A 26,552-nucleotide genomic window follows, 5' to 3' on the forward strand; every position below is an offset into this window, starting at 1 on the left:
AAAAAAAAATTATAATTTGGTTCATTCAACTGAATGTAAATGTTTGTAAACGTGTTTTTCCTTAACAATACATATATATGCATGATATACATATAATCAAGAACTTCCAAATCAAAGGCATACATTGGAAAACAAGCCTCTCTTCTCCACTCCCTCCCAGCTCTCAGTTTCCCTGTTTGGCAGCAGCAACTGTTACCAGATAATTCTACCCTCCAGACCATGTAAACTTTTTGAATCCTACTTTTTATTGCGGGTTGCTAATTAGGAGGAAGAAACAAATATTTACTAAGCATCTCCTGAGCACCAGGCCCTAAGATTTTTGACATTCCTTTTTTCTTTTTTTTTTTGAGACATAGTTTCACTCTTGTTGCCCAGGCTGGAGTGCAATGGCATGATCCCTGGCTCACCGCAACCTCCGCCTTCCGGGTTCAAGTGATTCTCCTGTCTCAGCCTCCCGAGTAGCTGGGATTACAGGTGTGCGCCACCACGCCCGGCTAATTTTGTATTTTTAGTAGAGACGGGTTTCTCCATGTTGGTCAGGGTGGTCTCAAACTCCCAGCCTCAGGTGATCCTCCCGCCCCGGTCTCCCAAAGTGCTGGGATCACAGGTGTGAATCACCGCACCCAGCCAACATTCATTTAATGCATTTAACTGTCACCCCAACCTTACAGGGCTAATATTATTTCCTCCACTTTTCCAGTGAGGAATCTGCGCTTCAGAAGAGTAAGAGACTTGTCCAGGGCCACAAACCTAGGTCCAAGCCTAAAGTCACTTTTAAAGCTACTCCCTAGATTGCTCTGTTTTTTGTTTTTTGAGATAGGGCCTTGCTCTGTTACCCAGACTGGAGTGCAGTGGCGTGAACACAATTCACTGTAGCCTTGACCTCTTGGGCTCAAGCCATCCTCCCACCTCAGCCTCCCGAGTAGCTGGAACCATAGGTGTGGCCCACCATAGGTGGCTAATTTTTTAATTGTTTTGTGGAGATGGGGTTTTACTATGTTTGCCCAGGCTGCTCTTGAACTCCTGGACTCAAGATCCTCCTGCCTCAGCCTCCCAAAGTGCTGGGATTACAGGAGTGAGCCACCATGCCAGCAGATTACCTAGTTTCTTAAAATACACTTTCCACCCAAAATTCCTCTTTCAGGAAACATAGGCTCTTGAATCAGGCTGCCTTAGTGCAAAAACTGGTTCTAGAACTTAAAGTTCTAAGAACCCAGACAAATGACTGCATGTCCCTAAGGCCTCAGTTTCTTCATCTGTAAAATGAGCTTAATAGTTATACCCACCACGTAAGATTTGTGGCAAGAGTAAATGAATTTCACGTGAAAAGCTTAGTATAGCTCCTGACATTTGGTTAATACTTCCTAATGGTTATTATTAGCATTATTATCATATGGTTGATTAACAAACAGGGCTTTGAAATGTTTTTGTTGTTGTCTTTTTTTATTCCCTCCATTTAGCTGTACAGTTCCATGGCTTGGGGAAACAATTTGGATGTGGAGAGCCATTTGAAATTGTTGGACTCCATTATACCAATTTCCTCCTCCCCAGGCTCTCCTCCCCAAGGTCTGCTTCTCAACATTTCTTCTCTTAGCACTAACTGCCAAAATCATAGCCTTTTCTGCTGCCAAATCCCAGAAGCTTTTACTAGTGTTATTACAGTGGATTTTTTTAAATCATGGAAATATTTCAGTTTTTCTAACTGGATTCCAGCAACACCCTCCCTACTGCCACCAGTTTTTGATTTTTAAACCAAAAGTTTATGTGCCTATCATTCCTCTGGGTCCCTGTTCATATACATGGAAGTCTAGACTGATGAAATTTTGCTAAAAATAATCTTAACTTATATAAATGAAAGCTACCTAGATTCCCTTAGAATAGAAAAAGGCATTTGTTAACCTGGTCACATAATTTAGAAACCCCTATCTGCTGAATTGCGCAACATTTTCCATTTAATTGCCTTTTTCTCCTTAGCCGAAAGCCATGGGAGATATGTAGGCTGCATAACATACAGCCAGCAGACGATGAGGTTGAAGGAGGTTTCTTAGAAGTCGGATGACCAGGACTTTCACTCTGGCCAACAGCTAGTTTCATGTCTTTGTCAAAGTCTCTTTGCACTCTATGAATTTTATTTAATTTACCTAAAGGATAAGAAGGTGAGACTAACTTTTTTCACAACGCTTCCCAGTTCTTTCTTTAAGTGGGTCGGTATTTTACCATCATCCCATAAGCATCTCATCTAGCCTGGGTTTTATCAAGGCAGTAAGTTACATGTCATGATGCAGCCTCAGGAGATAAGCTTCAGCCAGAAGTAGGTATGCAAGTTACATATTAGCCATAAAAGACACAGTCTCCATTTATTGCAAAAATGCAGCTGTGCCAAGCTGTCAAAATATAATTCATAACAAAGCAATAAAATCCAGGTTCATCTTTAATTACCTCGCCTGAAATGATAGCTGAACAAGCCCATTTTGAGAGTGACAAACCTTGGCTTCCATCTAATTCCCTTCCATTAATTTCTCCCATTCCACAACTCTGCTCAAAGTTTCTGGAATGCAGCTAGTACAAGACTGGGATCATAGAAGGGTTTATGGGGCAACCTTTTAAAAAAATATTACCGTGTACAACCCCTCTGCTACGTTTTTCTCCCTTTTCTCCTGAGGGAGACTTTGTTTCATAACTCTTACATCATAACTGGTTCCTCCAATCCAGAGTCTTTTATGATAGACAACAAATGAGGAAGAGCCCCTGGAATTCAGGGGGAGGAAAGGTACGGGCAGCAGTAGATACCATTTTACCACAAAAGCCTTAACAGAGTTGAACACGTTTCAGAAAGCCAAAGATGAACCATGCTAATATGTCATTCCTGAACCACCCTCATGAGAGAGACTAGCTTCTTCTAAAAACAACATTCTGAATCAGGATTTCTGGCAACCTTAGAAATGTTGAGATTTTTACTGATTCTTCCTTTGAAGATGTTTAATGTGACGGTTCCTTTCTCTACAAGGCACAGATCCCCAGAATTAAAGAAAAAAAGAATTTTGAAAGCTACGCACACAAACAGCAAGGAACCTAGAGCACGCCATCTACAGAAGCTACCCTGAGCTGGGGCCAAGAGCACTTGAGTGTCTGTAGTTTATTAACTCAGCAGTGCCTTATCAAGGTGGGAGGAGCGTTTCTGCAGCTCCGTGGAGAAGGAACACAGACTCTGAGTCACCGCATACTCACGTCACTCTTCCTGAACTTCGCTTTCAAGCTCTTCATGTTTAGTCCATTCAGCCTTCCAAAGCTCTAGAGATTTTTCAACACCTAAGCAGAGAAAAAAAGGACATATGTAGGTTTCCAAATAAGGTATTCTGTCTTGACTGGATTACAACTGTGGGTCATGGGAAGGAGACAGAGCAGGGCTGGGTTGGGAAGGTGGTCAGTTAACAGCTGAAGAGTGGTAAATAACAACATATTTCCATTTATAATATACTCCCTAGAAGCTTCTGACATTTTCAAATTAACCAAAACTTCCATTTTTTTCCTACTTATTAACATTTATTTTAACTGACAAATACAAATTGTATATACTTTTATGGTGTACAACATGACTTTTGAAATATGCATATACTGTAGAATGGCTAAGTTGAGCTAATTAACATATGCATTGCCTCACATACTTATTATTTCACTGTGATGAGAACACTCCAAATCTACTCTCAGGAATTTTTCAAGTATACAATACACTAACTATCGTTACCATGTTGCACAATAGATCTCTTCATCTATTCCTCCTAACTGAAATGCTGCATCCTTTGACCAACATCTCCCCATCCACCTCCCCCACCGCCCTACTCCCACACCCCCACCCCTGCTCCTGGTAACTACTATTCTATTCTCTGCTTCTATGAACTGGACCTTCTTAGATTTCTGTATCAGTGAGTTCTAAAACATTAAAAGTAGAGCAAATCTAAGTTACTGCTTAACTGTCACTATACAAAATGCTGTATCTCTATGTTCAAGTAATTCCTCGATATATCTTCTGTGCTGCAGCCATGCCATCCACCTCCTTGTGAAAGTGATGAGGAAAACAGTTCATATTCCAGATGCCACTCATTCCCTATTTATTTTTCTCAGTGTTTGTTCCCGTCTCCCCTCCCCAGAATGCACAGGGCAGTTAGTGAAAAATGCCAGGAACAACAAAACCTCCCTCATCAAATAGCTCATTCCTCAGGGGGCCTCTCTAAACAATGCAAGACTCTCAGGGTCCTGTGGGACTCAGCAATTCTGAGTTGCAGCTGAATCTTAAGCAATCACTTCATTTAACATGGGTCTGTGGTCCCCTGGAAATTGAATGTAATTATCTTTTAGCAAGCATACATTTACCTTTTTCAGGGAAGAATGTTCCGAGTTTTCACTGGATTCTACAAGGTAGTTGCCACCCTTCAAAAGTCAAGATTGCTTGTCTAGTCTAAGTGCCTCATTCGCAGAAGTAGAAACAGAGCCTCAGACAAGTTTTGAAACTTGCCTGAGTCACAAAGCCTATTCATGATAAGATTCAGAACCAGACCCTAAGGCCTGACTAGTGGCTGAATGTTTTCACTGCCGTATATGGTTTTGGTGTTTTTTTTTTTTTTTAAATTTCAATAGTTTGGGGATATAGGTAGTTTTTTGATACACAAATTCCTTAGCAATGAATTCTGAGATTTTAATGCAACCAATATGTTGTCTTTTATCCCTCACCTCTCTCCTAACCTCCCCTACCCCTAGTTCTGACAGTCCATTACGTCACTCTGTATGTTTTTGCATCCTTATAGCTTAGCTCCCACTTACAAGTGAGAACGTACGGTATTTGGTTTTCCATTCTAGAGTTCCTTCACTTGGAATAACGGCCTCCAGTTCCATCCAGCACTGCCCTATACAGTTTTACAACTAAAACCAAAAAGCCAAATCCTGTGTTAAAACATGTATAGACCTTATCTTTTTTTTTTTTCTTTTTTTGTGGAGAATGGGGTCTCGTTATATTGCCCAGGCAGGTCACGAACTCCTGGGCTCAAGCTATTCTCCGGCCTCTCCCTCCCTGAGAGCTGGGATTACAGTCACGAGCCACTGTGCCCGGCAAACATGTACAGACTCTACCTTTTTCATTACATTTGGAAATGTACAAAATGTGTAATCTTTGCATGTAGATAAAAAAATGAAAATACACTTAGGTCAAAAAAGGCAAGATAATCTATATGAAAGTTTCCATCACATAGTAAATGCTCAATAAATGTCACATCAAGCCCACTGCTAGTGAAAACAGGTGACCTTTAACAGCACCATCCCAGAGGAGAACTGAGGAATAGCAGGCACACGTTTACCACAGTTAACTACTGTTTTCAGAAGCCTTGCCAGGTCATCTCACATTCCCCCACATCCTTATTATTCTGAAAAAAACTGACATGAGAGGATGGTTGGGGAGTGCAAGCCATTGAATGCCGTACTCATCCTTCTTCATGAGCTTGTTGCTACCTCTAGAAGTCACCCAGTGACTCTCTGGCTTTCAATGTGTCTACTTTCATTCTTGCTGCTGTCATTGATTAGGGCCCTTGGATAAATGGTGTGAAAACCCAGTCATCATGAAGCACTTTGATGGCATGAATCTGGAGGCCTCACTGGGACTGCAGCTTCTCCATGGCCCCTTTCAATCTTCCCAGCCTCAGCAGGAGTGACAGATGCATGTTGCCTTGGAAACGACATACACCATAATTATACATTGTTAACTGCCAAGCATTTAATCACAGAGAAGGCTGGGCTAGTACCTGAATAGCAAGTGCAAATTCCAGGGCAGTGTTTCTCAAAGTCAGCCCCTAGTTAATCCATATCAGAAGGACCTGGGGACTAAATGTAACCTTTCAGCCCCTGTCCTGTGAAAACTGAATCTCAAGGGGTAGAGCCCAGGAACTTCCTTGGTTGAATCTTTCGCACACTGAAGTTAGAGAAACTAGAACTGATGTAGGTGGAACAGGAACACACTTGTCAGAGTTGGGCTGGTTCATAAACCAAAGTTGGGTTGTTTTTTTTTTTCAAGTCAAAACAGAATCACCTTTTGATGAATCAAAGTAGAAATAATGATAATCAGATATTCCCAAACTGTCACTGGCTAGCCCAGGGTTTCTACACCAACTGTTGCTAGAAAGTGGAAATCATCCTTCGAATTTAATTCCTTCCCCCTTCTTGTGGAAGTACTAATAACCAAGGAAACAGGATAAATCAGTCCAGCAGAAAAGGGAGAAAAGAGAGGCCACGTATTGGATAACCAAAAACTGTGCAGTTCCCCACAGCAGAGCCACTCAAAGCATTCCTTCATTCACATATTCAGAGAAAACAAAGTCTTAGGCAACAGCGGGGAAGATTTTTGTTTGAGGTCATGGGGGTTTCGTGGGTGTTGTGTTCGTTTTTCTGTGTATTTGTCTCTGGCTTTTCTTTTTTTTTTTTAAGCATGCAGTGAAAAGTATACAAACTCTTATTTGAAGAGGATTAAATAAATAAAGCAATAATTCCAAAAGTTCCCAAGGGAAGGTATTAACCGCCAAATTGAGTGTCTTCCTGGAGTCCCTGGCTTTGGGTGTGTGAGAGCTGGGTGGCCCACAGGCCTAACTCCACAGTGATAGAGATAAGTGTCAAAGGAAAAGAAGTTCTGGAAATCCACACAATGGTAACTCTAGAGGCATGAACTGTAGCTGGGGTAAAGTTATTAATAGATCACTGCTTTCCTGGTATTCATGAAAGGATCTCACACCTGGAAGCCATGGCTGGCGGGAAGTAATGTGGCCCCTGGAATAATGCCAGGTGCCAGCTGTCTCAGCATCTCCTCTTCCTCAAGATGAATCATGAGTAAACGGACTCGCCTTCCTTGGGCCAACTGGGATCTTACAGTCCCATTTTCAATCCCAAATTTCCAAAGCCCAGGCTGGGCTACAGCCTATGTTGAGTAAAGTGACATCTGTCAGTTTGGCAAGGCCACACTAAAGGCAGTCCTTGGAAAAGTCATTAAATCAGGATGCTTACTTCAAAAGAAATGCAGCAAAGCTGAATTAGCTGCACGGCAGCCTAACTGGAGTATGTACCAGACAGGATCATGCATCTATGGAAAAAGCTCTCTGAACTAAGTTCTCCCATTTGAAGCAAGATAAAGCATACCTACCCACTGAGCAGAAATATTAGTCAGTTTGTTGCCCATTTAATTCAAAATCAGTCCCTGCAATATGGCATCCATCACTGGCCACCAATCGTCAATCACTGGCCACCAATCATCACTGGCCACCAATCATCACAGAATGGACGTCACGTTGATAGATGAGGATGGAGCAAGGCAGAGATGTACATGCTTGTTTCCATCTCATTTGAAAGACTGGAGGCAACATTGTTTATTTATTAATTCATTTTCCCTTTTAAAAAATAATTTAACTCCCAATCCTAACCTGCATTTTAAAACCTTGATATTAGCCTCTACAGCTTTATCATTAACAAAAAAGTTAAATTTCTTTGAGTATTAAAAAAAAAAAAAAAAACAAACCCTTACAATGGATATGGGGTTTTCTTTTGGGTGTAATGAAAATGTTCTAAGATTTACTGCTGTAATGGTTGTGCAACCTGTGAACACACTAAAAACCATTCATTCGTACACTTTCAGGAGGTGAAGTGAATGATATATGAATGATATCTCAACAAAGCTGTTATTTTTTTAAAAAGCTTAATAATCTCTATTACATTCACCAGTCCTTAGGATTAAGAAAATTCCAGGTTATTCGGATATGGTGGCTCACGCCTGTAATCCCAACACTTTGGGAGGCCGAGGTGGGCGGATCATTTGAGGTTGCAAGTTCGAGATCAGCTGACCAACATGGTGAAACCCTGTCTCTACTGAAAATACAAAATTAGCCGGGCGTGGTGGCGCGTGCCTGTGATCCCAGCTACTGCGGAGGCTGAGGCAGGAGAATCGCTTGGGCCCAGGAGGCAGAGGTTGCGGTGAGCCGAGATCGCACCATTGCACTCCAGCCTGGACAACAAGAGTAAACTCCATCTCAAAAAAAAAATAAAGAAAGAAAATTCCAGGTGAGAAACCTCTAGACTGATGAAAAAAGAAATGCAGCCAGGCAGGCGCCGCAGCTCACGTCTCTAATCCCAACATTTTGGGAGGCTGAGGTGGAAAGACTGCTTGAAACCAAGCATTCAAGACCAGCCTGGGCAACATGGCAAGACCCTGTCTCTACAAAAAAAAAAAAAAAACTAATTAGCTGGTGGTGGTGGCACATGGCGCATAGTCCTAGCTACTCAGGAGGATGAGGTGGAAGGGTCACTGGAGCCTGGGAGTTCAAGGCTACAGTAAGCCATGATCATGCCACTGCTCTTCAGCCTGGATGAAAGAGTGAGACCCTGTCTCAAAAAAAATAATAATAATATTCCATCACAAAATATGGGAAAACATCTATAGAATTCTCAGCCAAACCAGAACACTAACATGTACCCCTAAATAGGCTTCAGGACTTTTTCTTCCAAGTTAAAAAGGACATCAGACTTAAAATCCACACCACAGACCAAGTGCTGAACAAGCCTCAACACACTCCTTCTCTCCTTGTCGGCATCTACCTCTTCTCACTCAAGTGCCTGAGTATTTCTTTAGACAATAATCTCTCTGCAACAAAAATGCAATTTTAACCAAAGCCGTACAAACATTCAATTTTCTCAATCCAGCAAAACAAATACATTCTGTCAAAGGTCTCTCCAGACCAACCTCCCAGTGAAGGTATCCTTAACAACACAGCACCTCACGCCATCCGAACCCCTCCCAGTGGGCGGAAGCTGCTTCAACCTCTGCCTCTCAGACAGGGCTGTGCTGTGAGTTATGTTGCTGCTTCTGGAAGAACATAAAAATGGGAAGCAGGGCCCAATGGGTACTGTTCCCTCTTGCCCAATTTACTTTACAGCAGATTTGCACTGTTCTAGAAAGACAGAATTTTAAATACATACAAACACTCAGGATAGGAACTACAAGCAGGCCCAGAGGACTCCAAACTGACTGAGGATATGAATAAAGAATAATTAAAAAATCATCTTATAAGTAGGTGTTGAATACTGTAGAAATTCAAAGAGTGAGAATCTTGAAGGGCTAGAAAAAAATCAGAGAAGTCTTCCCAAATGGGAGCAGGGCTCTAACTGAACTTAAAGGAAACACGGGATTTGGACAGGTGAAGGAGGAAAGAGCATTTTGTCCATCTCTCTCACAAGATGGGGGACTCCTTTCTTAGACTTGCCAGGTAAGGGTCTGACACCTGTATACTCTCCCCAGGTGGTCCCATAACGTGTCCTCCAGAAGTTCATGTGCTGGAAACTTAATTGCCAATGTAACAGTATTAAGGGATGAGGACTTCAAGAGTGATTGGGTCATGAGGGTTCTACCCTCCTGAATGGATTCATGCTTTATCACGGGAGTGAGTGAGTACTTGCCAGAGCCCGTTATTATAAAAGTGAGCTAGGCTTGCTTTGTGGTCTCTTTCGCATCCACCTTCTGCCACCAGATGTCCCTTGCTAAGGACCAACACCATGTCCTTGGACTTCCCAAAGTCCAGAACTATGAACCCAATATGCTTATTTTCTCTGTAAATTACGCAGTCTGTGGTATTCTGTTATAGCAATGGAAAATAGACTAAGACAGTAGGGGTGGTAGGAATCACTGCATAGTTCTCTGCAAAGAAAGATACTCCCGCAGTCTGACTCCTTTAGACCCTGGATGTGAATGAGGGATTCAAGAACCCCGTTACCAGTTTTCAGCTGATTTGAAAATTTACATCTCAGACTACTTACTTACTTTGGAATAGAGTATTTTCATTTTGTCTGTACTTGAGTCCTGACCATTGGCATATAATCAATAAATGTTTTACAGTTGAACATGCAGAACAAAGATATAGGATAAAGTGCTTGGATAGACTTTAGACCTCACCTCTGACCTTAGCAAGGCTCTCATGGATCCCAAGTGCACTGAGGAGGGTGAGTTCTCTGACACGGGTTAGCGTCATTGGGATATTTGTACAAACGCAACACGGTAATTGGGTTTTACTACGTACAAGAGAAAAGCACTAAGGTTGTAAAAAACCCAGCTCATTTGGCCTCTGAAATCTTACCAGGATGCCCCTCCTTTTTCCTTCCCACCTGCCCCTTCCCTCTCATTGCTGCTGTCCTCATGCAGCATCCCCCCAGTCATGTGCTAAGCCTACCTGAAGGAGCTGACCATTTTCAATAATGCAACATTAGGGTCAGAGGAGAGCAAGGATCATCAGCTAGTACCCTGGAAGCAAATTCTAAGGACAGAGATTTTTTCAGCCTGATTCTAGAACTATGGGGCAAGCCAGGGATTCCCCCCACAAATCAACATGCCTGCTGTGTTATTTCATGTGATACCTTCCTCCCCTTCTAGTCAGGGAGCTCCTCAAGAAGGAAAGCGTCCATCCTAGACAGGGCCAGGGTTTCACCTCTGGCCTCAGCAAGGCTCTCTTCATAGTCAAAACTTAGTGCAATTTCGCACTGCCTGAATGAATCAATGATGAATGAATGAATGAGCACTACGGTTAGGTTGAAAACACAGACATGCCACAGTCATTTTAGCCAGAGGTGCAAATTTTCAAAGGATTCAACTGAAAACTGGTTAACAGGGCTCTTACTCACGTCCAGGTCTAAAAGGGTCAGAGTGTGTGTGGACTGTGGGAGAGTCTTCCTTTAGACAGAGCTATGCAATGATTCCTACCACACCTACTCAACCTCATGAGAGGCTTACAGGACTGAAGAGATTCGACGGTGTCTGATCCACACCTGAAAAATCTAAAACGGAGAGAAACTGGCCTATGCTTCAAGGACAGAAATGAAGGAGAGGTTGCTGTTGTGTTGTAATCAGCCTGAATGCTAGTGTTTATTTGTGCATAAATATGTGTTTCCTACAGAGCATGTGTAGACAACTCACAATAGAAGGAAATAAGTGGTGCTAGATTCTGTGTAATAGGGTAGATTGGAAGGACACAGAGGGCAGAGGGAAGTAGATTCCCTGATGGAGAAGCAACACACTGGAGGCAATCACATGACATTCATCAAGGGAATTGCAGAAGAGGGGTCTGCAGTGATGGTCCAAGAATGGAGTGAGAAGAGGGAGATCCCCAAGGGGCCCCTCTGCTGGTGTGTCAGGGCTGCCACAGCAAAGTACCACAGACTTGGTAGTTTAAACAACACAAAATAAAGCCCAAGGTCAAGGTGTCAACAGGGTTGGTTTCCTTCTGAGGCACTTCTTCGTGGCCTATAGATGGATGTCTTTGCCCTGTGTTTTCACATGGTCTTCTGGGTGTGTCTGCATCCTAATCACTTCATCTTATGAGGACACCAGTCATATTGGATTAGAGCCCACCCATATACCTTATTTTACCTTAATTACCCCTACAAAGGTCCTATCTCCAAACACAGGTACATTATGAGAAACTGGAGGTTAGGACTTCAACACAGAAATGGGATAGAGGGGCACAATTCAGTCCATAACATTCCCAGAAATAGCCCAGAATTAAGAGTAAAACAAACATCTGTCAAATTCAGAACATGGCACTATCATGCTATAGTACCAGTCAGATAAGAATTTTCAGCCAGAAGTGGTGGCGGGTGCCTGTAATCCCAGCTACTCGGGAGGCTGAGGCATGAGAATTGCTTAAACCTGGGAGGTGGAGGTTGCAGTGAGCTGAGATCGTGCCACTACACTTCAGGCAGGGTGACAGAGTAAGACACTGTCTCAAAAAGAAAAAAAAAAGAACTTTTTTATCCCTTTAACTTCTTATCTTCCCCTGCCCTACCCCTAATTTACCATACAGCGATCCCTAGAGGGATCCCAAACTGTGATAGGAAGATGCAGGAGGCAGGGTACCAGGGTGAAGCAGGGATAAAGAGAAAAGGGAGAGCTATTAAACTTTAAGTCAAATTTCAACTTTTTGTTGTTATTAGATTGGTGCAAAAGTAATCACAGTTTTTGCCATTAAAATAACAAAACCACGATTACTTTTGTACCAACCTAATATTTGACATTGAGGACTCTAAATTCTGAATTAAGAGTATTTAGCAGTTGCAACTGACTGCAGAACTGTTTTTAAAATCTAAGAATAAGTCAGAGGCTGGGTGCAGTCGCTCATGCCTATAATCCCAGCACTTTGGGAGGCCAAGGTGGGAAGATCACTTGAGCCGGAGACTAGCCTGGGCAACATAGTGAGATCTCCATTTCTACAAAAATCAAAGTAAATTAGCTGGGTATGGTGGGGAGCACCTGTAGGCCTAGGTACTTGGGAGGCTGAGGCAAGAGGATCGCTTGAGCCCAGGAGTGTGAGGCTACAGGGAGCTATGATTGTCACTACACTCCAGCCTGGGAGACAGCGTGTGACCCCATTTTTAAAAAAAGAAACGGCCAGGTGTGGTGGCTCACGCCTGTAATCCCAGCACTTTGGAAGGGCAGGGCGGGTGGATCACTTGAGGTCAGAAGTTCGAGACCAGCCTGCCAAAATAGTAAAACCTCATCTCTACTAAAAATACAAAAATGAGCCAGGCGTGGTGGTGCGTGCCCATAATCCCAGCTACTGGGGAGGCTGAGGCAAAGAATCACTTGAACCCAGGAGACAAAGGTTGCAGTGAGCTGAGATCGTGCCACTGCACTCCATCCTGGGCAACAGAGTGACATTGTGTCTCAAAAAAAAAAAAAAAAAAAAAAAATCATAGATTTCATCCAGAGACAAGGAATATACTAACCTCACAAAATAACTTTCAGACAGGGGGATACAAAACAAGGCTGCTTTATGATTACTATCTCATAAATCTTATTTATTCAGCAAACCAGATACGTTACAAATGAATAAACAAGCAACCTTTCTTTTATGAATTAACAAAAGTACAGGTTTGTTAAAAGACTGCCCAGATAAAGTTGGTGGGGGGGAAGACATAACAATAATGTCATCTTGGCAGTGAATCCTTTCCAAAATACTTTAATATCTCAGATTTTTTTCCAAGAAAATAAATGAGCACATTCTTTTTAAACCACAAATGTCATTTAGATACTGTATCATAATGATCATGTAGTAAAACTCTTTTGAGACCATTCATCCCCTATATTCACAACTTGCCTTTATCCAGGGGATGACATTTCTCTTGGAAACCAAATATATCATTCTTCTTTGAGAATAAAACCTGCCATCAACCAGGATTGATCTTAGTCTATGAATCAGCCAGAGCCAGCGACACTGACTGACACAAAATTGGCTGTGGTTCTGGCAGCACTACTTTCTGGTCTGTCAAATCCACGACTCACATGCTCCAATAAGCCTACCAAAGAAAAGTCCCAAGGTTACCTCCTGCCCTAAATCCATCCCATTTAAAAAGCATGGCTTAATCAAAACAAGCTACCTCTGGAATATAACAATCACTCTAGGACTAAGAAACTCCATGCAATTATCCCTTAAATCGAGGTTATTTTTAAGATGATCCCTAAAATGCTCATCCTGTTCTGTGTTATCTTTTGATGTTCATTACAATACCATCTTCTGAACACACCACCGTGTTCGCCTCTGAAGAGAAAAACCACCTCACATGTGCCATACAACTGACCCCCAAGGGTCACCCCAAGTCACCCCAAGTGACTATGTATGGGTAAGCTTCTTCCTGTCTTCCTCAAAAGTCCATTCCTTAAGTTTCACCTATCTTGAAACCCAAAAAAGCCCATCAAGTTTAAACATAGAGATCCAATCCTCAAACATTATTGGTGAAAATGTAAAATGGTACAGCCATTGTGAAGTGCAGTGTGACAATGTATTACAAAGTTAAATATACATTTACCATATGACTCAGCAATGCTATTCCCACCTATGAGAGAAATGAAAACATATGTCCACACAAAGACTGAATATTTATAGAAGTAGCATTCGTAATTGTGGAAAAAGTAAAACAACAGAAATGTCTGTCAACTCGGTAAATAATCTGTAGCAATTCCATATAATGGAATATTACCCAGCAATAAAAAGGAATAGAACGCTGATCCATGGTAAAGCATGGATGAAGCTCGAAAACATTTTGCTAAGTGAAAGTCAGACAGAAAAGACCACACATTATATAATTCCATTCCTTTTTTTTTTCCTTTTCTTTTCTTCTCCTTTTTTTTTTTTTTTAAGAGACAGAGTCTTGCTCTGTTGCCCAGGCTGGAGTGCAGTGGCACCATCATAGCCCTCTGCAGCCTCAAACTCCTGGGCTCAAGTGATCCTCCCACCTCAGCCTCCTGAGTAGCTGGGACTTCCAGTGTGCATCACCACACCCAGCTAATTTTTGTATTCCTTGTAGAAATAGAGTCTTGCTGTCTTGCCCAGGCTGGTCTTGAACTGCTGGCCTCAAATGTTCCTCCAGCCTGTGCCTCCCAAAGTGCTGGAATTAGAGGCATGAGTCACCACGCCTCAGGATTCTATTTCTAAGACATGTCTAGAAAAGGTAAATTTATAAAGACAAAAAGTTGATTGGTGGTTGTCCAGGGCTGGGAACGCTAATAGGAAGTAATTGCAAATGCCATAAAGGATCTTTCTGGGGCGAGGGAAATGTTCTAAAACTAGATGGTCGTGATGACTGCAAAATTCTGTTAATTTACCAAAAGTCGTTGAACTGTATACTAAAATTAGTGAATTTTACAGAAAGTAAGTTCTATCTCAGTGAAGTTGTTCTCAAAAAGATCCAATGGCCTGGGCGCGGGTGGCTCACACCTGTAATCCCAGCACTTTGGGAGGCAGGGGCGGGTGGATCATGAGGTCAAGAGATCAAGACCATCCTGGCCAATATGGTGAAACCCCATCTCTGCTAAAAATACAAAAATTAGCTGAGTGTGGTGGTGCAGGCCTGTAGTCCCAGATACTTGGGAAGCTGAGGCAGGAGAATCACTTGAACCCGGGAAGCGGAGGTTGCAGTGAGCTGAGATCATGCCACTGGACTCAGGCCTGGTGACAGAGCGAGACTCAGTCTCAAAAAAAAAAAAAAAAAAAAGATCCAATGAAGGCTGAGCATGGTGGCTCATGCTTGTAATCCCAGCACTTTGGAAGCCCGAGGCAGGCAAATCGCCTGAAGTCAGGAGTTCAAGACCAGCCTGGTCAACATGGCGAAACCCCGTCTCTACTAAAAACTACAAAAATTAGCCAGGCATGGTGGCGGATGCCTGTAATCCCAGCTACTACTCAGGAGGCTGAAGCAGGAGAATCGCTTGAATCTGGGAGGCAGAGGTTGCAGTGAGCTGAGATCACGCAACTGCACTCCAGCCTGGGCAACAGAACGAGACTCTGCCTCAAAAAAAAAAAAAAAAAAAAAAAGATCCGATGCAAAAGGGAGGCCCATATACAAAGGAATTGGTTATGAAAAATATCTTCAGAGTGAGTAAGAGAACAGGTTCTATTCAGGGTTATGTTTAATCCCTGTTGTTAACCTAGAAAGAATGAATTGCCAAAAGTTGGCTTACTACATATTCATTAGTTCTTTGACTCAGTTTTGAAATAGGGAAACTTGGACTCTCACATTCTGGAATGTTGGAGACGTCATTTACAATGATCGCAGTGGTGCCATTTGGCTTGTGAATCTCTTTCCTTACCCAGGCATCCAGTGTCTTAATACTTTTCAGAATAAGGAATATATAAATATGTTAATGACATAGATTCTGTGAATTCTGATGCCCTAGGAGTAAGGGAGTGGATGGAAAGTCCAGAAATTATTTCTGCTGCCCCAACTATCATATGGACATTATTCAAACACTGTGTATTCAATAAAAGGATTTTTTTTTGTTTTGTCTGCAGTCCAACAGAGCGGGGGTGCTGGCTCATGTGAAGGCAGGCCTCCCATTTCCTTGAGCAGAACACTGTGGCCTGGTACTCCAGTAGTGGATCCATGAGGGGTCTGATCAACAGGGACCAGCCCGCCCTCCTACCCTCCCCACCCACTCCAACCAGGTCATTTTGGCAATAGCTGCTCCCCTAGAGATGGAAGTGTGTCCTCATCAGGGCTATTCAGAGACTCTGGGATTTTTAGAGTTGGGGGAGGGGAGGCAGACCTTCCTCTCTGGGTGAGAACTGGGAAACCAGGAGCCTGGTAGCTGCCCAAGACCCAGTTCTAGCTGGTTTGAGAGGGAACCAGGGGTGGTGGTGGGAACGGGGTTGGGGGCGCTGATTCCAGGGATCCCTGAGGCCCTGCTGTGGCCACACCCTTTTAGCACAGAATGTGGGTTCACATAAGGCAAGGTACGCCCCTTCTAGCCTAAGTTATTTCAAGTTGGATCTATGACACTTGCCCTCAGGCACCAAAGTATTTGTCAGTACTCTTAGGCTGCAAGTGACAGAGACTCAACTCAGATGCCACAGTAAAAGAGGTGCCTTGATCTTCAACAGCACAATTGCAGGTTGCATTTCAGTCTATTCAGCCCATTGCTGAAGTCAGCAGCTAAATTTACTTCATGAAGCTACAGAAGTGAAATATATAATAGGATGACCTACAGTGTCCCCTTTAAATCTGCAGGTTAAGGAGGGCATGTTTATCATTCTCTTGGCTATTCGCTGCTTGTGGATCTGTCCTGCCCCGCTGCCCGCACACAGCCTCACCTCCTAAGTCCTCCATTCATGACCCTCCTCTAACATCAGTGTAGTCACTGAAGGAGACCTTGCTGGCAATCCAAGTGTGAGTCTTCTGGGCTAATTCCATTCTGAAAGTAAGTACTGCTCTTTGGCTCCCCTATAGAAATCAGGCCAACAATGGAAACAATCACAATTAACTAGAAGTGAATAGCATTAAATGATTTTTTTTTTTTTTTTTTTTTTTTTTTTTTTTTTTTTGAGGCGGAGTCTCGCTCTGTCCCCCAGGCTGGAGTGCAGTGGCGTGATCTCGGCTCACTACAAGCTCCGCCTCCTGGGTTCAGGCCATTCTCCTGCCTCAGCCTCCCGAGTAGCTGGGACTACAGGCGCCCACCACCATGCCCGGCTAATTTTTTGTATTTTTAGTAGAGACGGGGTTTCACCGTGTTAGCCAGGATGGTCTCAATCTCCTGACCTCGTGATCCGCCCGCCTCGGCCTCCCAAAGTGCTGAGATTACAGGTGTGAGTCACCGCGCCTGGCCGCATTAAATGATTTTTAAACCCTCAAGAAATAAAAAAGCCACTGTAACAGCTGGGTTTAAGAGGTAATGGTGCTTGGGGTCTGGAGATAGAAGTGGACCCTATCTTCTCTGCTTTCCTGGGACTTGACTCCGCAGAACTGAGGGAGTACAAAGGAAGGAAACAAGGAAGCTCGTTTCCCTTGAGTACATACTAAGGAGAAATAGGAAAAACAAAACCCTCAGGATAGGCAGAAACAATGTAAGAAGGACAGATGGTAGAGAAGCTGCCTTTGGTATGGGGTGAGAAGGGGTGCTGGAGCTCAGCTGGACCAGGAGACCTCAATGCCTAATGATATATAGCAGTTAATCCTTGAATAGTGGTGAAGGTATGGTATGAAAACACACTGTCACCCTAATTTATTCTAAACAAGACACTGGAAGAGACACCACCTAACCAAGGCATCAACCCCCAGGGGCCATGCCAGCCTGGATTTGCCACACTACAAATAGAAAAGCCTTTCAGATATTTTTCCATCACAAGCTGCAGGCTGTTCTAGGCCATAGGGGCAGCTAGATCCACCTGCCTGATAAAGACAAACTCCTGTAAACTAAATTTGAAACCCTAGACTTTCTTTCAATTTTCAACCACTTTCTGTGTGCAGGCATAAAAAGCAAACAGCACTAACATGAAGGATGGGGAATGCTTCCACTAACCAGTAAAGACTGAATATGCTCCCCCCGCACCCCACACCTATCCACAAACCTGCATACCTTGCATCTAATGCAAGAGTTTTACATGGTGATAGCATTAAGGCTACTCAAGAGCTTACCGTTTATGAGAAAAGATAAGAAGCCTCTAATTTCTTACTCATGTCATATGCACTGAATCCCAACTAGAAGCCAAGTACACAAATGATACAGAAATATGGACCATAGGACCCCAGCCTACAAAATCATTGTGTGTGTTTTTTTTTTTAAATAAAAAGTCCACATGGGTTAATGCACTTGCACAAAAGTTTTGTAAACCTAAAACTCAAATGTCTATTATACCATGTATAATTAGTTTGTGATAAAGCTATTGTAATTCTCTACAGAAATGCTTAAAGCTAAGGGCAAAATCCCAGTTAACTGGGTAAGAGGGAGCTTAATCAAATATGCATTTATTGAGAACATTCTAGATGTCAGGTGGAGCAGGGTTACAGGACCTATAAGAAGACATATTATTTAGACCAGTACTGTCCAGTACTATAGCCACATGTGGCCTCTGTGCATTTGAAATGTGACTAGTGCAAATTGAGATGCACTGTAAATGGGATTTATACAATGGGTTTCAAAGACTAGTAAAAAAGAATGTCAACTCCATTATTAGGAAGTTTTATATGGATTACATATTGGAAATAATATTTTGGATACACTAGATAAAATTGTTAAAATTAATTTCATTTTTTAAGAACTTTTTATTGTGGCCACTAGATAATTTACTATGATTTATGTGGCCTGCATTAGTGGTTTGCTTGCATTTTTATTAGACGGTAATGATTTAGATTTTTCCCTTCAAGCACATAGCATCTTATTATTAATACTAACAAAGCAGATGTAAAATTAAGCAGAAAATGTATATGCTCCCAGCTTTAACATTCACTTACTATCATAAGATCACAAAACAAATCTAGCAAATAATGGAGGTTAATAATTAAACAATGATTGATAGTTGTAATTTAAGAGATGCCCTCTGCCACACATAGAAGGAATAATTAGCCCACAATTTTATTTCACTTAAAGGCTGATGGACTCCTAGTGTGTGCAAACTCAACTATTACCCTGTTGCCGAGAATACCATGTCTGTCTATGAAAGGGCTAGTTTACTACTCTGGGAATCTCCTGTATTCTCTCCCTGCTTACGTGGTGCTAAAAGACCATCCTCAATTAAGGCTGACAAAGGGGCACCCACGGGGCTACATTTATCCTCCTTACTGTTAAGAAGCTATAGCTTTGACTTACTGTACAGCATCTAACAAAGTAAGACTGTGTTAGCTTATCCCAGCCCCAGGTTTTCTGTAGTGGAGGCTGAAAACTCCAAAAACACAAAAACAAAAAACAAAAAACTATTACCCTGTTATATACTATTCAGAAAACATGTCTATGTTTTTCTCTATCAACATTTGGAAAATTTTCCCAAAAAATCAATAGGAAATTAACTATACCATTGCTTCATGCTAAGAGCTACCACTTAGGGTTTAACCAAGATGTTACTACTCTGTGTCTAGATTATGGTGCTAGCAACAAAAGTTCTCTGGTGAGACTGAGGACCTTGTTAATACAATCTGGAATAAGATAAGACTGGGGACTAATAAAAGAACTACATCTTTAGATTGTCCACATTACACAATGACATAATAATAGAAGGGTAAATAGGGAGAATGCTAATACAGAGAAACAGTGGCAAACTGAACAGAAGACACAAGGCAGATGTATTACAAAAACATGTGGGGCAACCTCTCTTTATTGCTATAGATTATAATGGCAGAAATAATCATGTTGGCCAATATATCAGCAGTTCTTTAAAGGTAGGGTGATAAAAAACATGATGACATTACCAATGATAACAACGGCCACAATAGCGATCCTTTAAAGATTACTTTGCAAAATTTTGTTTTTAAAATTATTTTATTATAAATGAATATCAACTCATTTAATGCCCACAAGCACTTCAGAATTAGATGCTATTGTTATTATTCTCAGCTTCCAGACTAGGAAATTGCAGCAGAGAAAGTTTATTTAGCCAAAGGAGCATAGCGTATAAATAGAGGAGGCTAGATGAAACTAAGGTTCAACTTCCAAGCCCAAGACGTGACACTGGGCTGCACGTGAGACAACACCAGTAATTTTTAAAAGTCTGGCCAACAGACCAATCTTTTTAGTACTTAAAAGAAAAAAAACAGTTGCCTTCAAAGATGGAACGAGTCCTCAGAATTGCTGCTGGCACATAGAGGTCCCTCTAGGAAATGTGAATGGACCGATTTGCAAAAGGCATTCTTTCTGGCTGTTGGTCCTCACTCACACACCCCTGCCTCACTGGAATGGAGGTAGCATCTTTATTTCTTTGTTCTCACATGGAGAGCATACGCTTAAGGAATAATTTTACACGAAGTCAATAACAGAGAAAATATAAAGATAATTATAGACAAGTGAAATGGCTATTTTTACATTTGCCTGGGCTGACAGCAGACTGGGATGGAGGTTTCCATGTCTTGACAACAATTTGGAAAAACAGAACGTTTAGATACTTATGTACTTCTCTAACAATAGGACATTTCTGTTCCTTAAGAAATTATTCCATCCTGCACAACTCTCTCTAGCCTATGAAGAAGAAAATACTGCAATTCTTCAGGACAATCTAAGCACTGATACTACACAAGTGGAATCCTGAAAAACATCACCCAGCGAGACAAGAATGGGGCAGAGGTGCACAGTGCTGTTGTTCAGGAAGCCACACACAAAAGCGCCCACAGCCCGCAGCCTGCCACCCGAGCCTGTAGCACTTATCACCAGGACAGCGTGAGTTGCTCCCTGTTTCTTTTGCCACAGTGGATATAAACACTTACTTTCCATTTATTTGATCAAAGAGGCATAGAATCAAATACCCTTTGTTGTAGGGGCTATGCACTTAAAATAATCAGGGGTTGTTTTAAAGAGGAGACAGAAAGCAAGCCTGCTGCCAAACAAGGCACAAACACTAACAAAGCCATCAACAGATTGGCTGGGAGACAGATAGGTATCACTTGGAGGAAATCGGTGCATCGTGTGCCTGTCTCATTAGGCTTTTAGAGACTGTAGAAGAAGAGCAGTTGCAAAAGGAAACAAATAGCACACCCAACACTGTGTAAAGTTGTATAGCACAGAAAGAACCTAATTACCAGCTGGGTGTGGTGGCTCACGCCTGTAATCCCAACACTTTGGGAGGCCAAGGCGAGGGGATTACGAGGTCAAGAGATCGAGACCATCCTGGCCAACATAGTGAAACCCCGTCTCTACTGAAAATACAAAAATTAGCTGGGCGTGGTGGCGCATGCCTGTAGTCCCGGCTACTCAGGAGGCTGAAGCAGGAGAATCGCTTGAACCTGAGAGGCAGAGGCTGCAGTGAGTCAAGATGGTGCCATTGCACTCTGGCCTGGGGACAGAGCAAGACTCTGTCTCAAAAAAAAAAAAAGAACCTAACTACCTAGGAATTTATCAAGATTGCTGAGAGGCTGTATACATCATGAAGTTAGTGGCAGACATGAGTTTTTCCTCAAAAAACAAAACACTCCAAGAAAATCTTGGATGGTAAGTATATGGATATTGACGACAGTTTCCATGCCTACATTTTAAATAGTTTTTTTTTCCCAATTTAAAAAAGCTCATAAGAAATGTGAAATGTTTTTCTCAAAAGAGAAAAATGATATCGACTCCAAAGAAAATCTAAGAAATTTTTTTATTTCTTTAAACAAAGACCCAAGAAGGTTGTGAGAGCATTTGAATCAACTTGTACCCATGATAAATAGAAACTGGGCCTGAAGTGGGCCTGTGCTTGGAGACAGAAAGATGGAATACTCAGCACCCAGCCTGGTGCTACGGCCTCCTAACAAGTTAAATAAAGGATGCTGAACCCTTCCTGGGGCCCACTTTTTTTTTTGAAACAGTCTTGCTCTCTTGCCCAGGCTGGAGTGCAATGGCACAGTCTTGGCTCACTGCAACCTCCGCCTCCCGGTTCAAGTGATTCTCGTGCCTCAGCCTCCTCCTGAGTATCTGGGATCACAGGCGCGCCACCATGCCCAGCTAATTTTTGTATTTTTAGTGGAGACGGGGTTTCACCATGTTGGCCAGGCTCGTCTCGAACTCCCTCAAGTGATCCACCCGCCTCAGCCTCCCAAAGTGCTGGGATTACAGGCATGAGCCCACCCCTGTCTTGGCTGCCTTTCTTAGAGAAGAAAGAAAATGGAGCCAGTTGTCCATGAGCCTCCTGGCTCACAAGTTCCCATATCCTCTGGGTGGCTGAGAAGAAGCCACTGTGTATGGCTGTCCTCTCTCAGCAACAGAAGTAATTCCTCTCATGTTTGAAAAAGGATCAATCACCAATATGCCAGCTTTCGTGGAAGGAGATGTTCAGATTACTTGAGCATTCTTGTCAAATTAAGAGGCTCAGCACGGAATCTGTCAACTCACCAACAAAGTCCTACAAACATTTGTTACGTGGTTCTTACAGCCAAGGGCCTGGGTCCTGCACCTCTTCTGACCTCCATGCTGCCGCTCAATGCCATTGGCCTCCCCCGGAGCTCCCAATATGCACCCTCTTCTTTGAGGTGAATCGTCCAAGTCTCTACAAGTCTTCTGCACTTAAGACTTAGGAGTCTTTCCTCAAAAATCAAAAGTAGCCCAAGGAAATTCTGGATGGTAAATATATCGTTATTGGCTATAATTTCTATACCTACGTTTTCAATAGTTCTTTTCCAGTGCAAAAAAAAAAAAAAAAAAGGCTCAGGCAGGGCGTGGTGGCTCATGCCTGTAATCCCAGCACTTTTGGGAGGCAACAGCAGGCGAATTGCTTGAGCTTAGGAATTTGAGACCAGCCCGGGTAACATGATGAAACCCCGTCTCTACAAAAGTACAAAATTCACCAGGAGTGGTGGTACACACCTGTAGTGTCAGCGACTAGGGAGGCTAAGGTGGGAGGACTGCTTGAGCCCAGGAGGTCAAGGCTGCGGTGAGCTAAGATTGTACCATTGCACTCCAGCCTAAGGGACAGAGCGAGATCCTGTCTCAGAAAAAAAAAAAGAAATGTGAACATTTTCTCAAAATAGAAAAATGATATCAATTCCAAATAACAATTATAATTAGCTACATACAGGACTCTCAAGGTCACTGTTGACCTGTGAGAGAGACAGAAAATTACAATGTGTAGAAGCGCAGCGCTAAGCAGCCAGTACTCGGGTCTCATCCATCTCTGCCTCTCATTAACTGTCCCTTTCCAAGGGGTCATTTCTCTAGGCCTCAGCCTCATCTGTGAAAAGAATTCCCTCCCACCACCACCGCCACCCCATTCCCACCACTAACAGTCGCCTTGTACTGTGGCAGATTGCCACCATATCTAACCTGGCTAAAACTCTTAAGTCCTCGAGGGCAGGGCTTGTCATTCATCCAGAGATCTTCTAATACCCAATTATCTCATCAGCACATACCGGGAAACCTAACAATGACTAAACCTAACAATGACTACACCAGCCCTGATCTTGCTCGGGGACAGTCCAGCAGCAAGGTGCCTATGGCAGAGAAGGTGCTCAAGTCAATTACAATGACCCATCCGAAGAGCTTTTGTCAGGTCAGGCAGGCAGCCTCTGTTACAGGCAGATCCGCAGCCCTTTTTTGCAGCCCTTTTTGCCGGTGTTTGACTGAAATGGCTTGAGGATGTCACCCAAGGTGAATGCTGATCGAAGCAGCTCTGAGTACAGCTGACATGGCGGTCCCTTCCCCCGTGCACAATACTTTCCACAGAAGCATGTTTTCCTCCAGAAGAGCAGGCTTCTAGCTGAGGGTCAGTTCCCCAACTAGAAGTGTGGCCCTGTCTTCTTCAGGTCCCCATCAAGACAGCCCCATCAGGCTGGGGGGCCAAGAAGAAAAGGGTAAAGCGAAGAGCTAGTTGGGGATACTTCCCCCACTGGGCTGAGCAGCCAAAGGCCTACCTGTGAGCCTAGGAGTACTGCCAGGGGGTGCCCGGGACACCTGCTGTGAGCCTAGGAGTGCTGTCAGGAGGCTGGGACATCTGTGAGCCTAGGAGTGCTGTCAGGAGGTTGGGACATCTGTGAGCCTAGGAGTGCTGTCGGGAGGCTGGGACATCTGTGAGCCTAGGAGTGCTGTCGGGAGGCTGGGACATCTGTGAGCCTAGGAGTGCTGTCGGGAGGCTGGGACATCTGTGAGCCTAGGAGTGCTGTCGAGAGGCTGGGACATCAGTGAGCCTAGGAGTGCTGTCGGGAGGCTGGGACATCTGTGAGCCTAGGAGTGCTGTCAGGGGGTGCCTGGGACATCTGTGAGCCTAGGAGTGCTGTCAGGGGGTGCCTGGGACATCTGTGAGCCTAGGAGTACTGTCAGGGGGTGCCTGGGACATCTGTGAGCCTAGGAGTACTGTCAGGGGGTGCCTGGGACATCTGTGAGCCTAGGAGTGCTGTCAGGGGGCGCCTGGGACACCTACTGTGAGCCTAGGAGTATTGTCAAGTGAGGTGCGGGACATCTGCTGTGAACCTATGAGTATTGTCAGGTGGGGCCTGGGACATCTCCATTCCCTCCTGTTAACAGCAAAACTGGGAAACTGTTGCCAGCAAAAGCCAGAGACAGAGCAGACCCAACTCCTTGGGGTGAGAAACTTAAGACATATCCTTAGAATTCATCAGATCTCTGTGAAATAGTCATACTACAAAACCACCTTTTCATTGCATCTAAATTGCATTTTATTACATCCAATAGAAATAGATCCTGAAAATGGTCAATAGTATGTAGATTGGTTGACATAGCAACCGATGACTAGTTTTCAAATTGAGAGTATAAAACCCACAATTATTACTTTTCACTCATGTATGATATGGTTATCAAACTGTCCTGGGGGATAGCGGCACATGATAGAAAAATAGAGCCCTTGTAATTGTATTCTCAAACTTTGAGAGGTGGTCAGTGTGGGTTCTTAACCTGGGTATTCCAAAGAGGTTTATAAATGGCCTTAGGGCAAGAAGTTCCATGAAACTCATGAGACTGATAAAAATTATTCATTTATAGCATCATTGTACATACATCAGATTCTCCAAGGAAGAATGGTCCAAAACCCCCATCAGATTTGCAAGTGCCCAGCTATGCCTCACGAATATTTAAGAATCACTGCTAGATGGTCTTCTTCTCTGGTTTGCAAGTGGATTCCCCTTAGAGGGGAAAAAGAAAAGAAAAAAAAAAGAAAAATACTTTACTCTGTGATGCCCTAGTGCAAAAGGAAGCTTCTCCCGCCTTTTATTCCCCACCAGTTAACACTGCCAGTTTTCTGAGTGTCTATCACTTCAGCCAGCAAAAGGAACTGGACAGACTTAGTGAAAGTGAAAAGAGGCTACTTGTTAGTTTTAGAGTTATTACCTCTTTGATAAGAACAGCTAAATTAAGTAAACTGATTGCATAAACATGGAACCAACCCAAATGCCCATCAATCAATGAGTGGATAAAGAAACTGTGGTATATATGTATGATGGAATACTACTCAGCCATAAAAAGGAGCGAATTAATAGCATTCACAGTGACCTGGATGAGATTAGAGACTATTATTCTAAGTGAAGTAACTCAGGAATGGAAAGCCAAACATCGTATGTTCTCACTTGTAAGTAGGAGCTAAGCTATGAGGATGCAAAAGCATAAGAATGACACAATGGTCTTTGGGGACTCAGGACGAAAGGGTGGGAAGGGAGTGAGGGATAAAAGACTACAAATAGGATGCAGTGAATACTGCTCGGGTGATGGGTGCGCCAAAATCTCACAAATCACCACTAAAAAACTTACTCATGTAACCAACCACCACCAGTTCCCCAATAACCTATGGATAAGAATATCTTATCGATAGCAATACCTAAAATGGATATGTAAAATTAAGTTGAGCTTTAAAAGGTAATATAATAAATAAGTGTAAGGGAAACTGGTTCCTTGATAATAAGCTTTGGTGTTCACTAAATGTCATGTTTTTTTTTCTTTTTTTTGAGACAGTGTCTTGCTGTCACCCAGGCTGGAGTGCAGTGGTGTGATCTTGGCTCACTGCAATATATATACACTTCTTTTTTTTTTAAGTAGATATGGGGTTTTGCCATGTTGCCCAGACTGACCTCCAACTCCTAAGTTCAAGTGGCCTGCCCTCCTCGGCCTCCCAAAGGGCTTGGATTATAGGCCTGAGCCACTGTGTCTGGTCTAAATGTCAATTTAAGAAAAATAAATAAAGAAAGAAAGAAGGAAAGAAAAAAAAGAACCCATGTATTTCCTTCCACTGTACAATAAGCTTCTTGGACTATAATCACCTTTTCTCACAACTAGGTTCTGTTTATTTAGAAGCAGGGATTAGCAAATCATGAAGAACTTCCCAAAGGTGTCCCCTTGCCCAGGTGTGACATATGGTCATGGAATTCGACAGCCAGACTGTAATTTCCTGTGAACGACATTCGCTACAGAAGGGACTGGCCTAGATCACAAGTACGGTTAGATGAGGTGACACTGATCACAAAAACTCAGCGGGTGAATCAATCAAGACACGATGCACAAACTTCCCCAAAAAGTAGATAAGGAGGAAAAGTGTTTCTTTCACATCTTCTGAACTTCGACTTGGTACTTCCCTGCTGATTTCTGCCTTTTGATTATT

General features: G+C 42.9%; 1 protein-coding gene across 2 annotated transcripts in view; it reads right to left on the reverse strand.

Annotated features, from left to right (window-relative positions):
- Positions 1-26,552, reverse strand: part of RAI14 (retinoic acid induced 14) — a 174,706-nt gene that overhangs the window by 140,676 nt on the left and 7,478 nt on the right. For both annotated transcript variants that reach the window (XM_007961324.3, XM_007961325.3), the window contains exon 2: positions 3,229-3,309. In XM_007961324.3, the coding sequence (XP_007959515.1) occupies positions 3,229-3,264 (36 nt within the window). In that variant the 5' untranslated portion in view covers positions 3,265-3,309. The remainder of the gene's footprint in view (positions 1-3,228; positions 3,310-26,552) is intronic.

This window comes from Chlorocebus sabaeus, chromosome 4, assembly GCF_047675955.1.
Source record: "Chlorocebus sabaeus isolate Y175 chromosome 4, mChlSab1.0.hap1, whole genome shotgun sequence".
Classification (NCBI taxonomy): domain Eukaryota; kingdom Metazoa; phylum Chordata; class Mammalia; order Primates; family Cercopithecidae; genus Chlorocebus; species Chlorocebus sabaeus.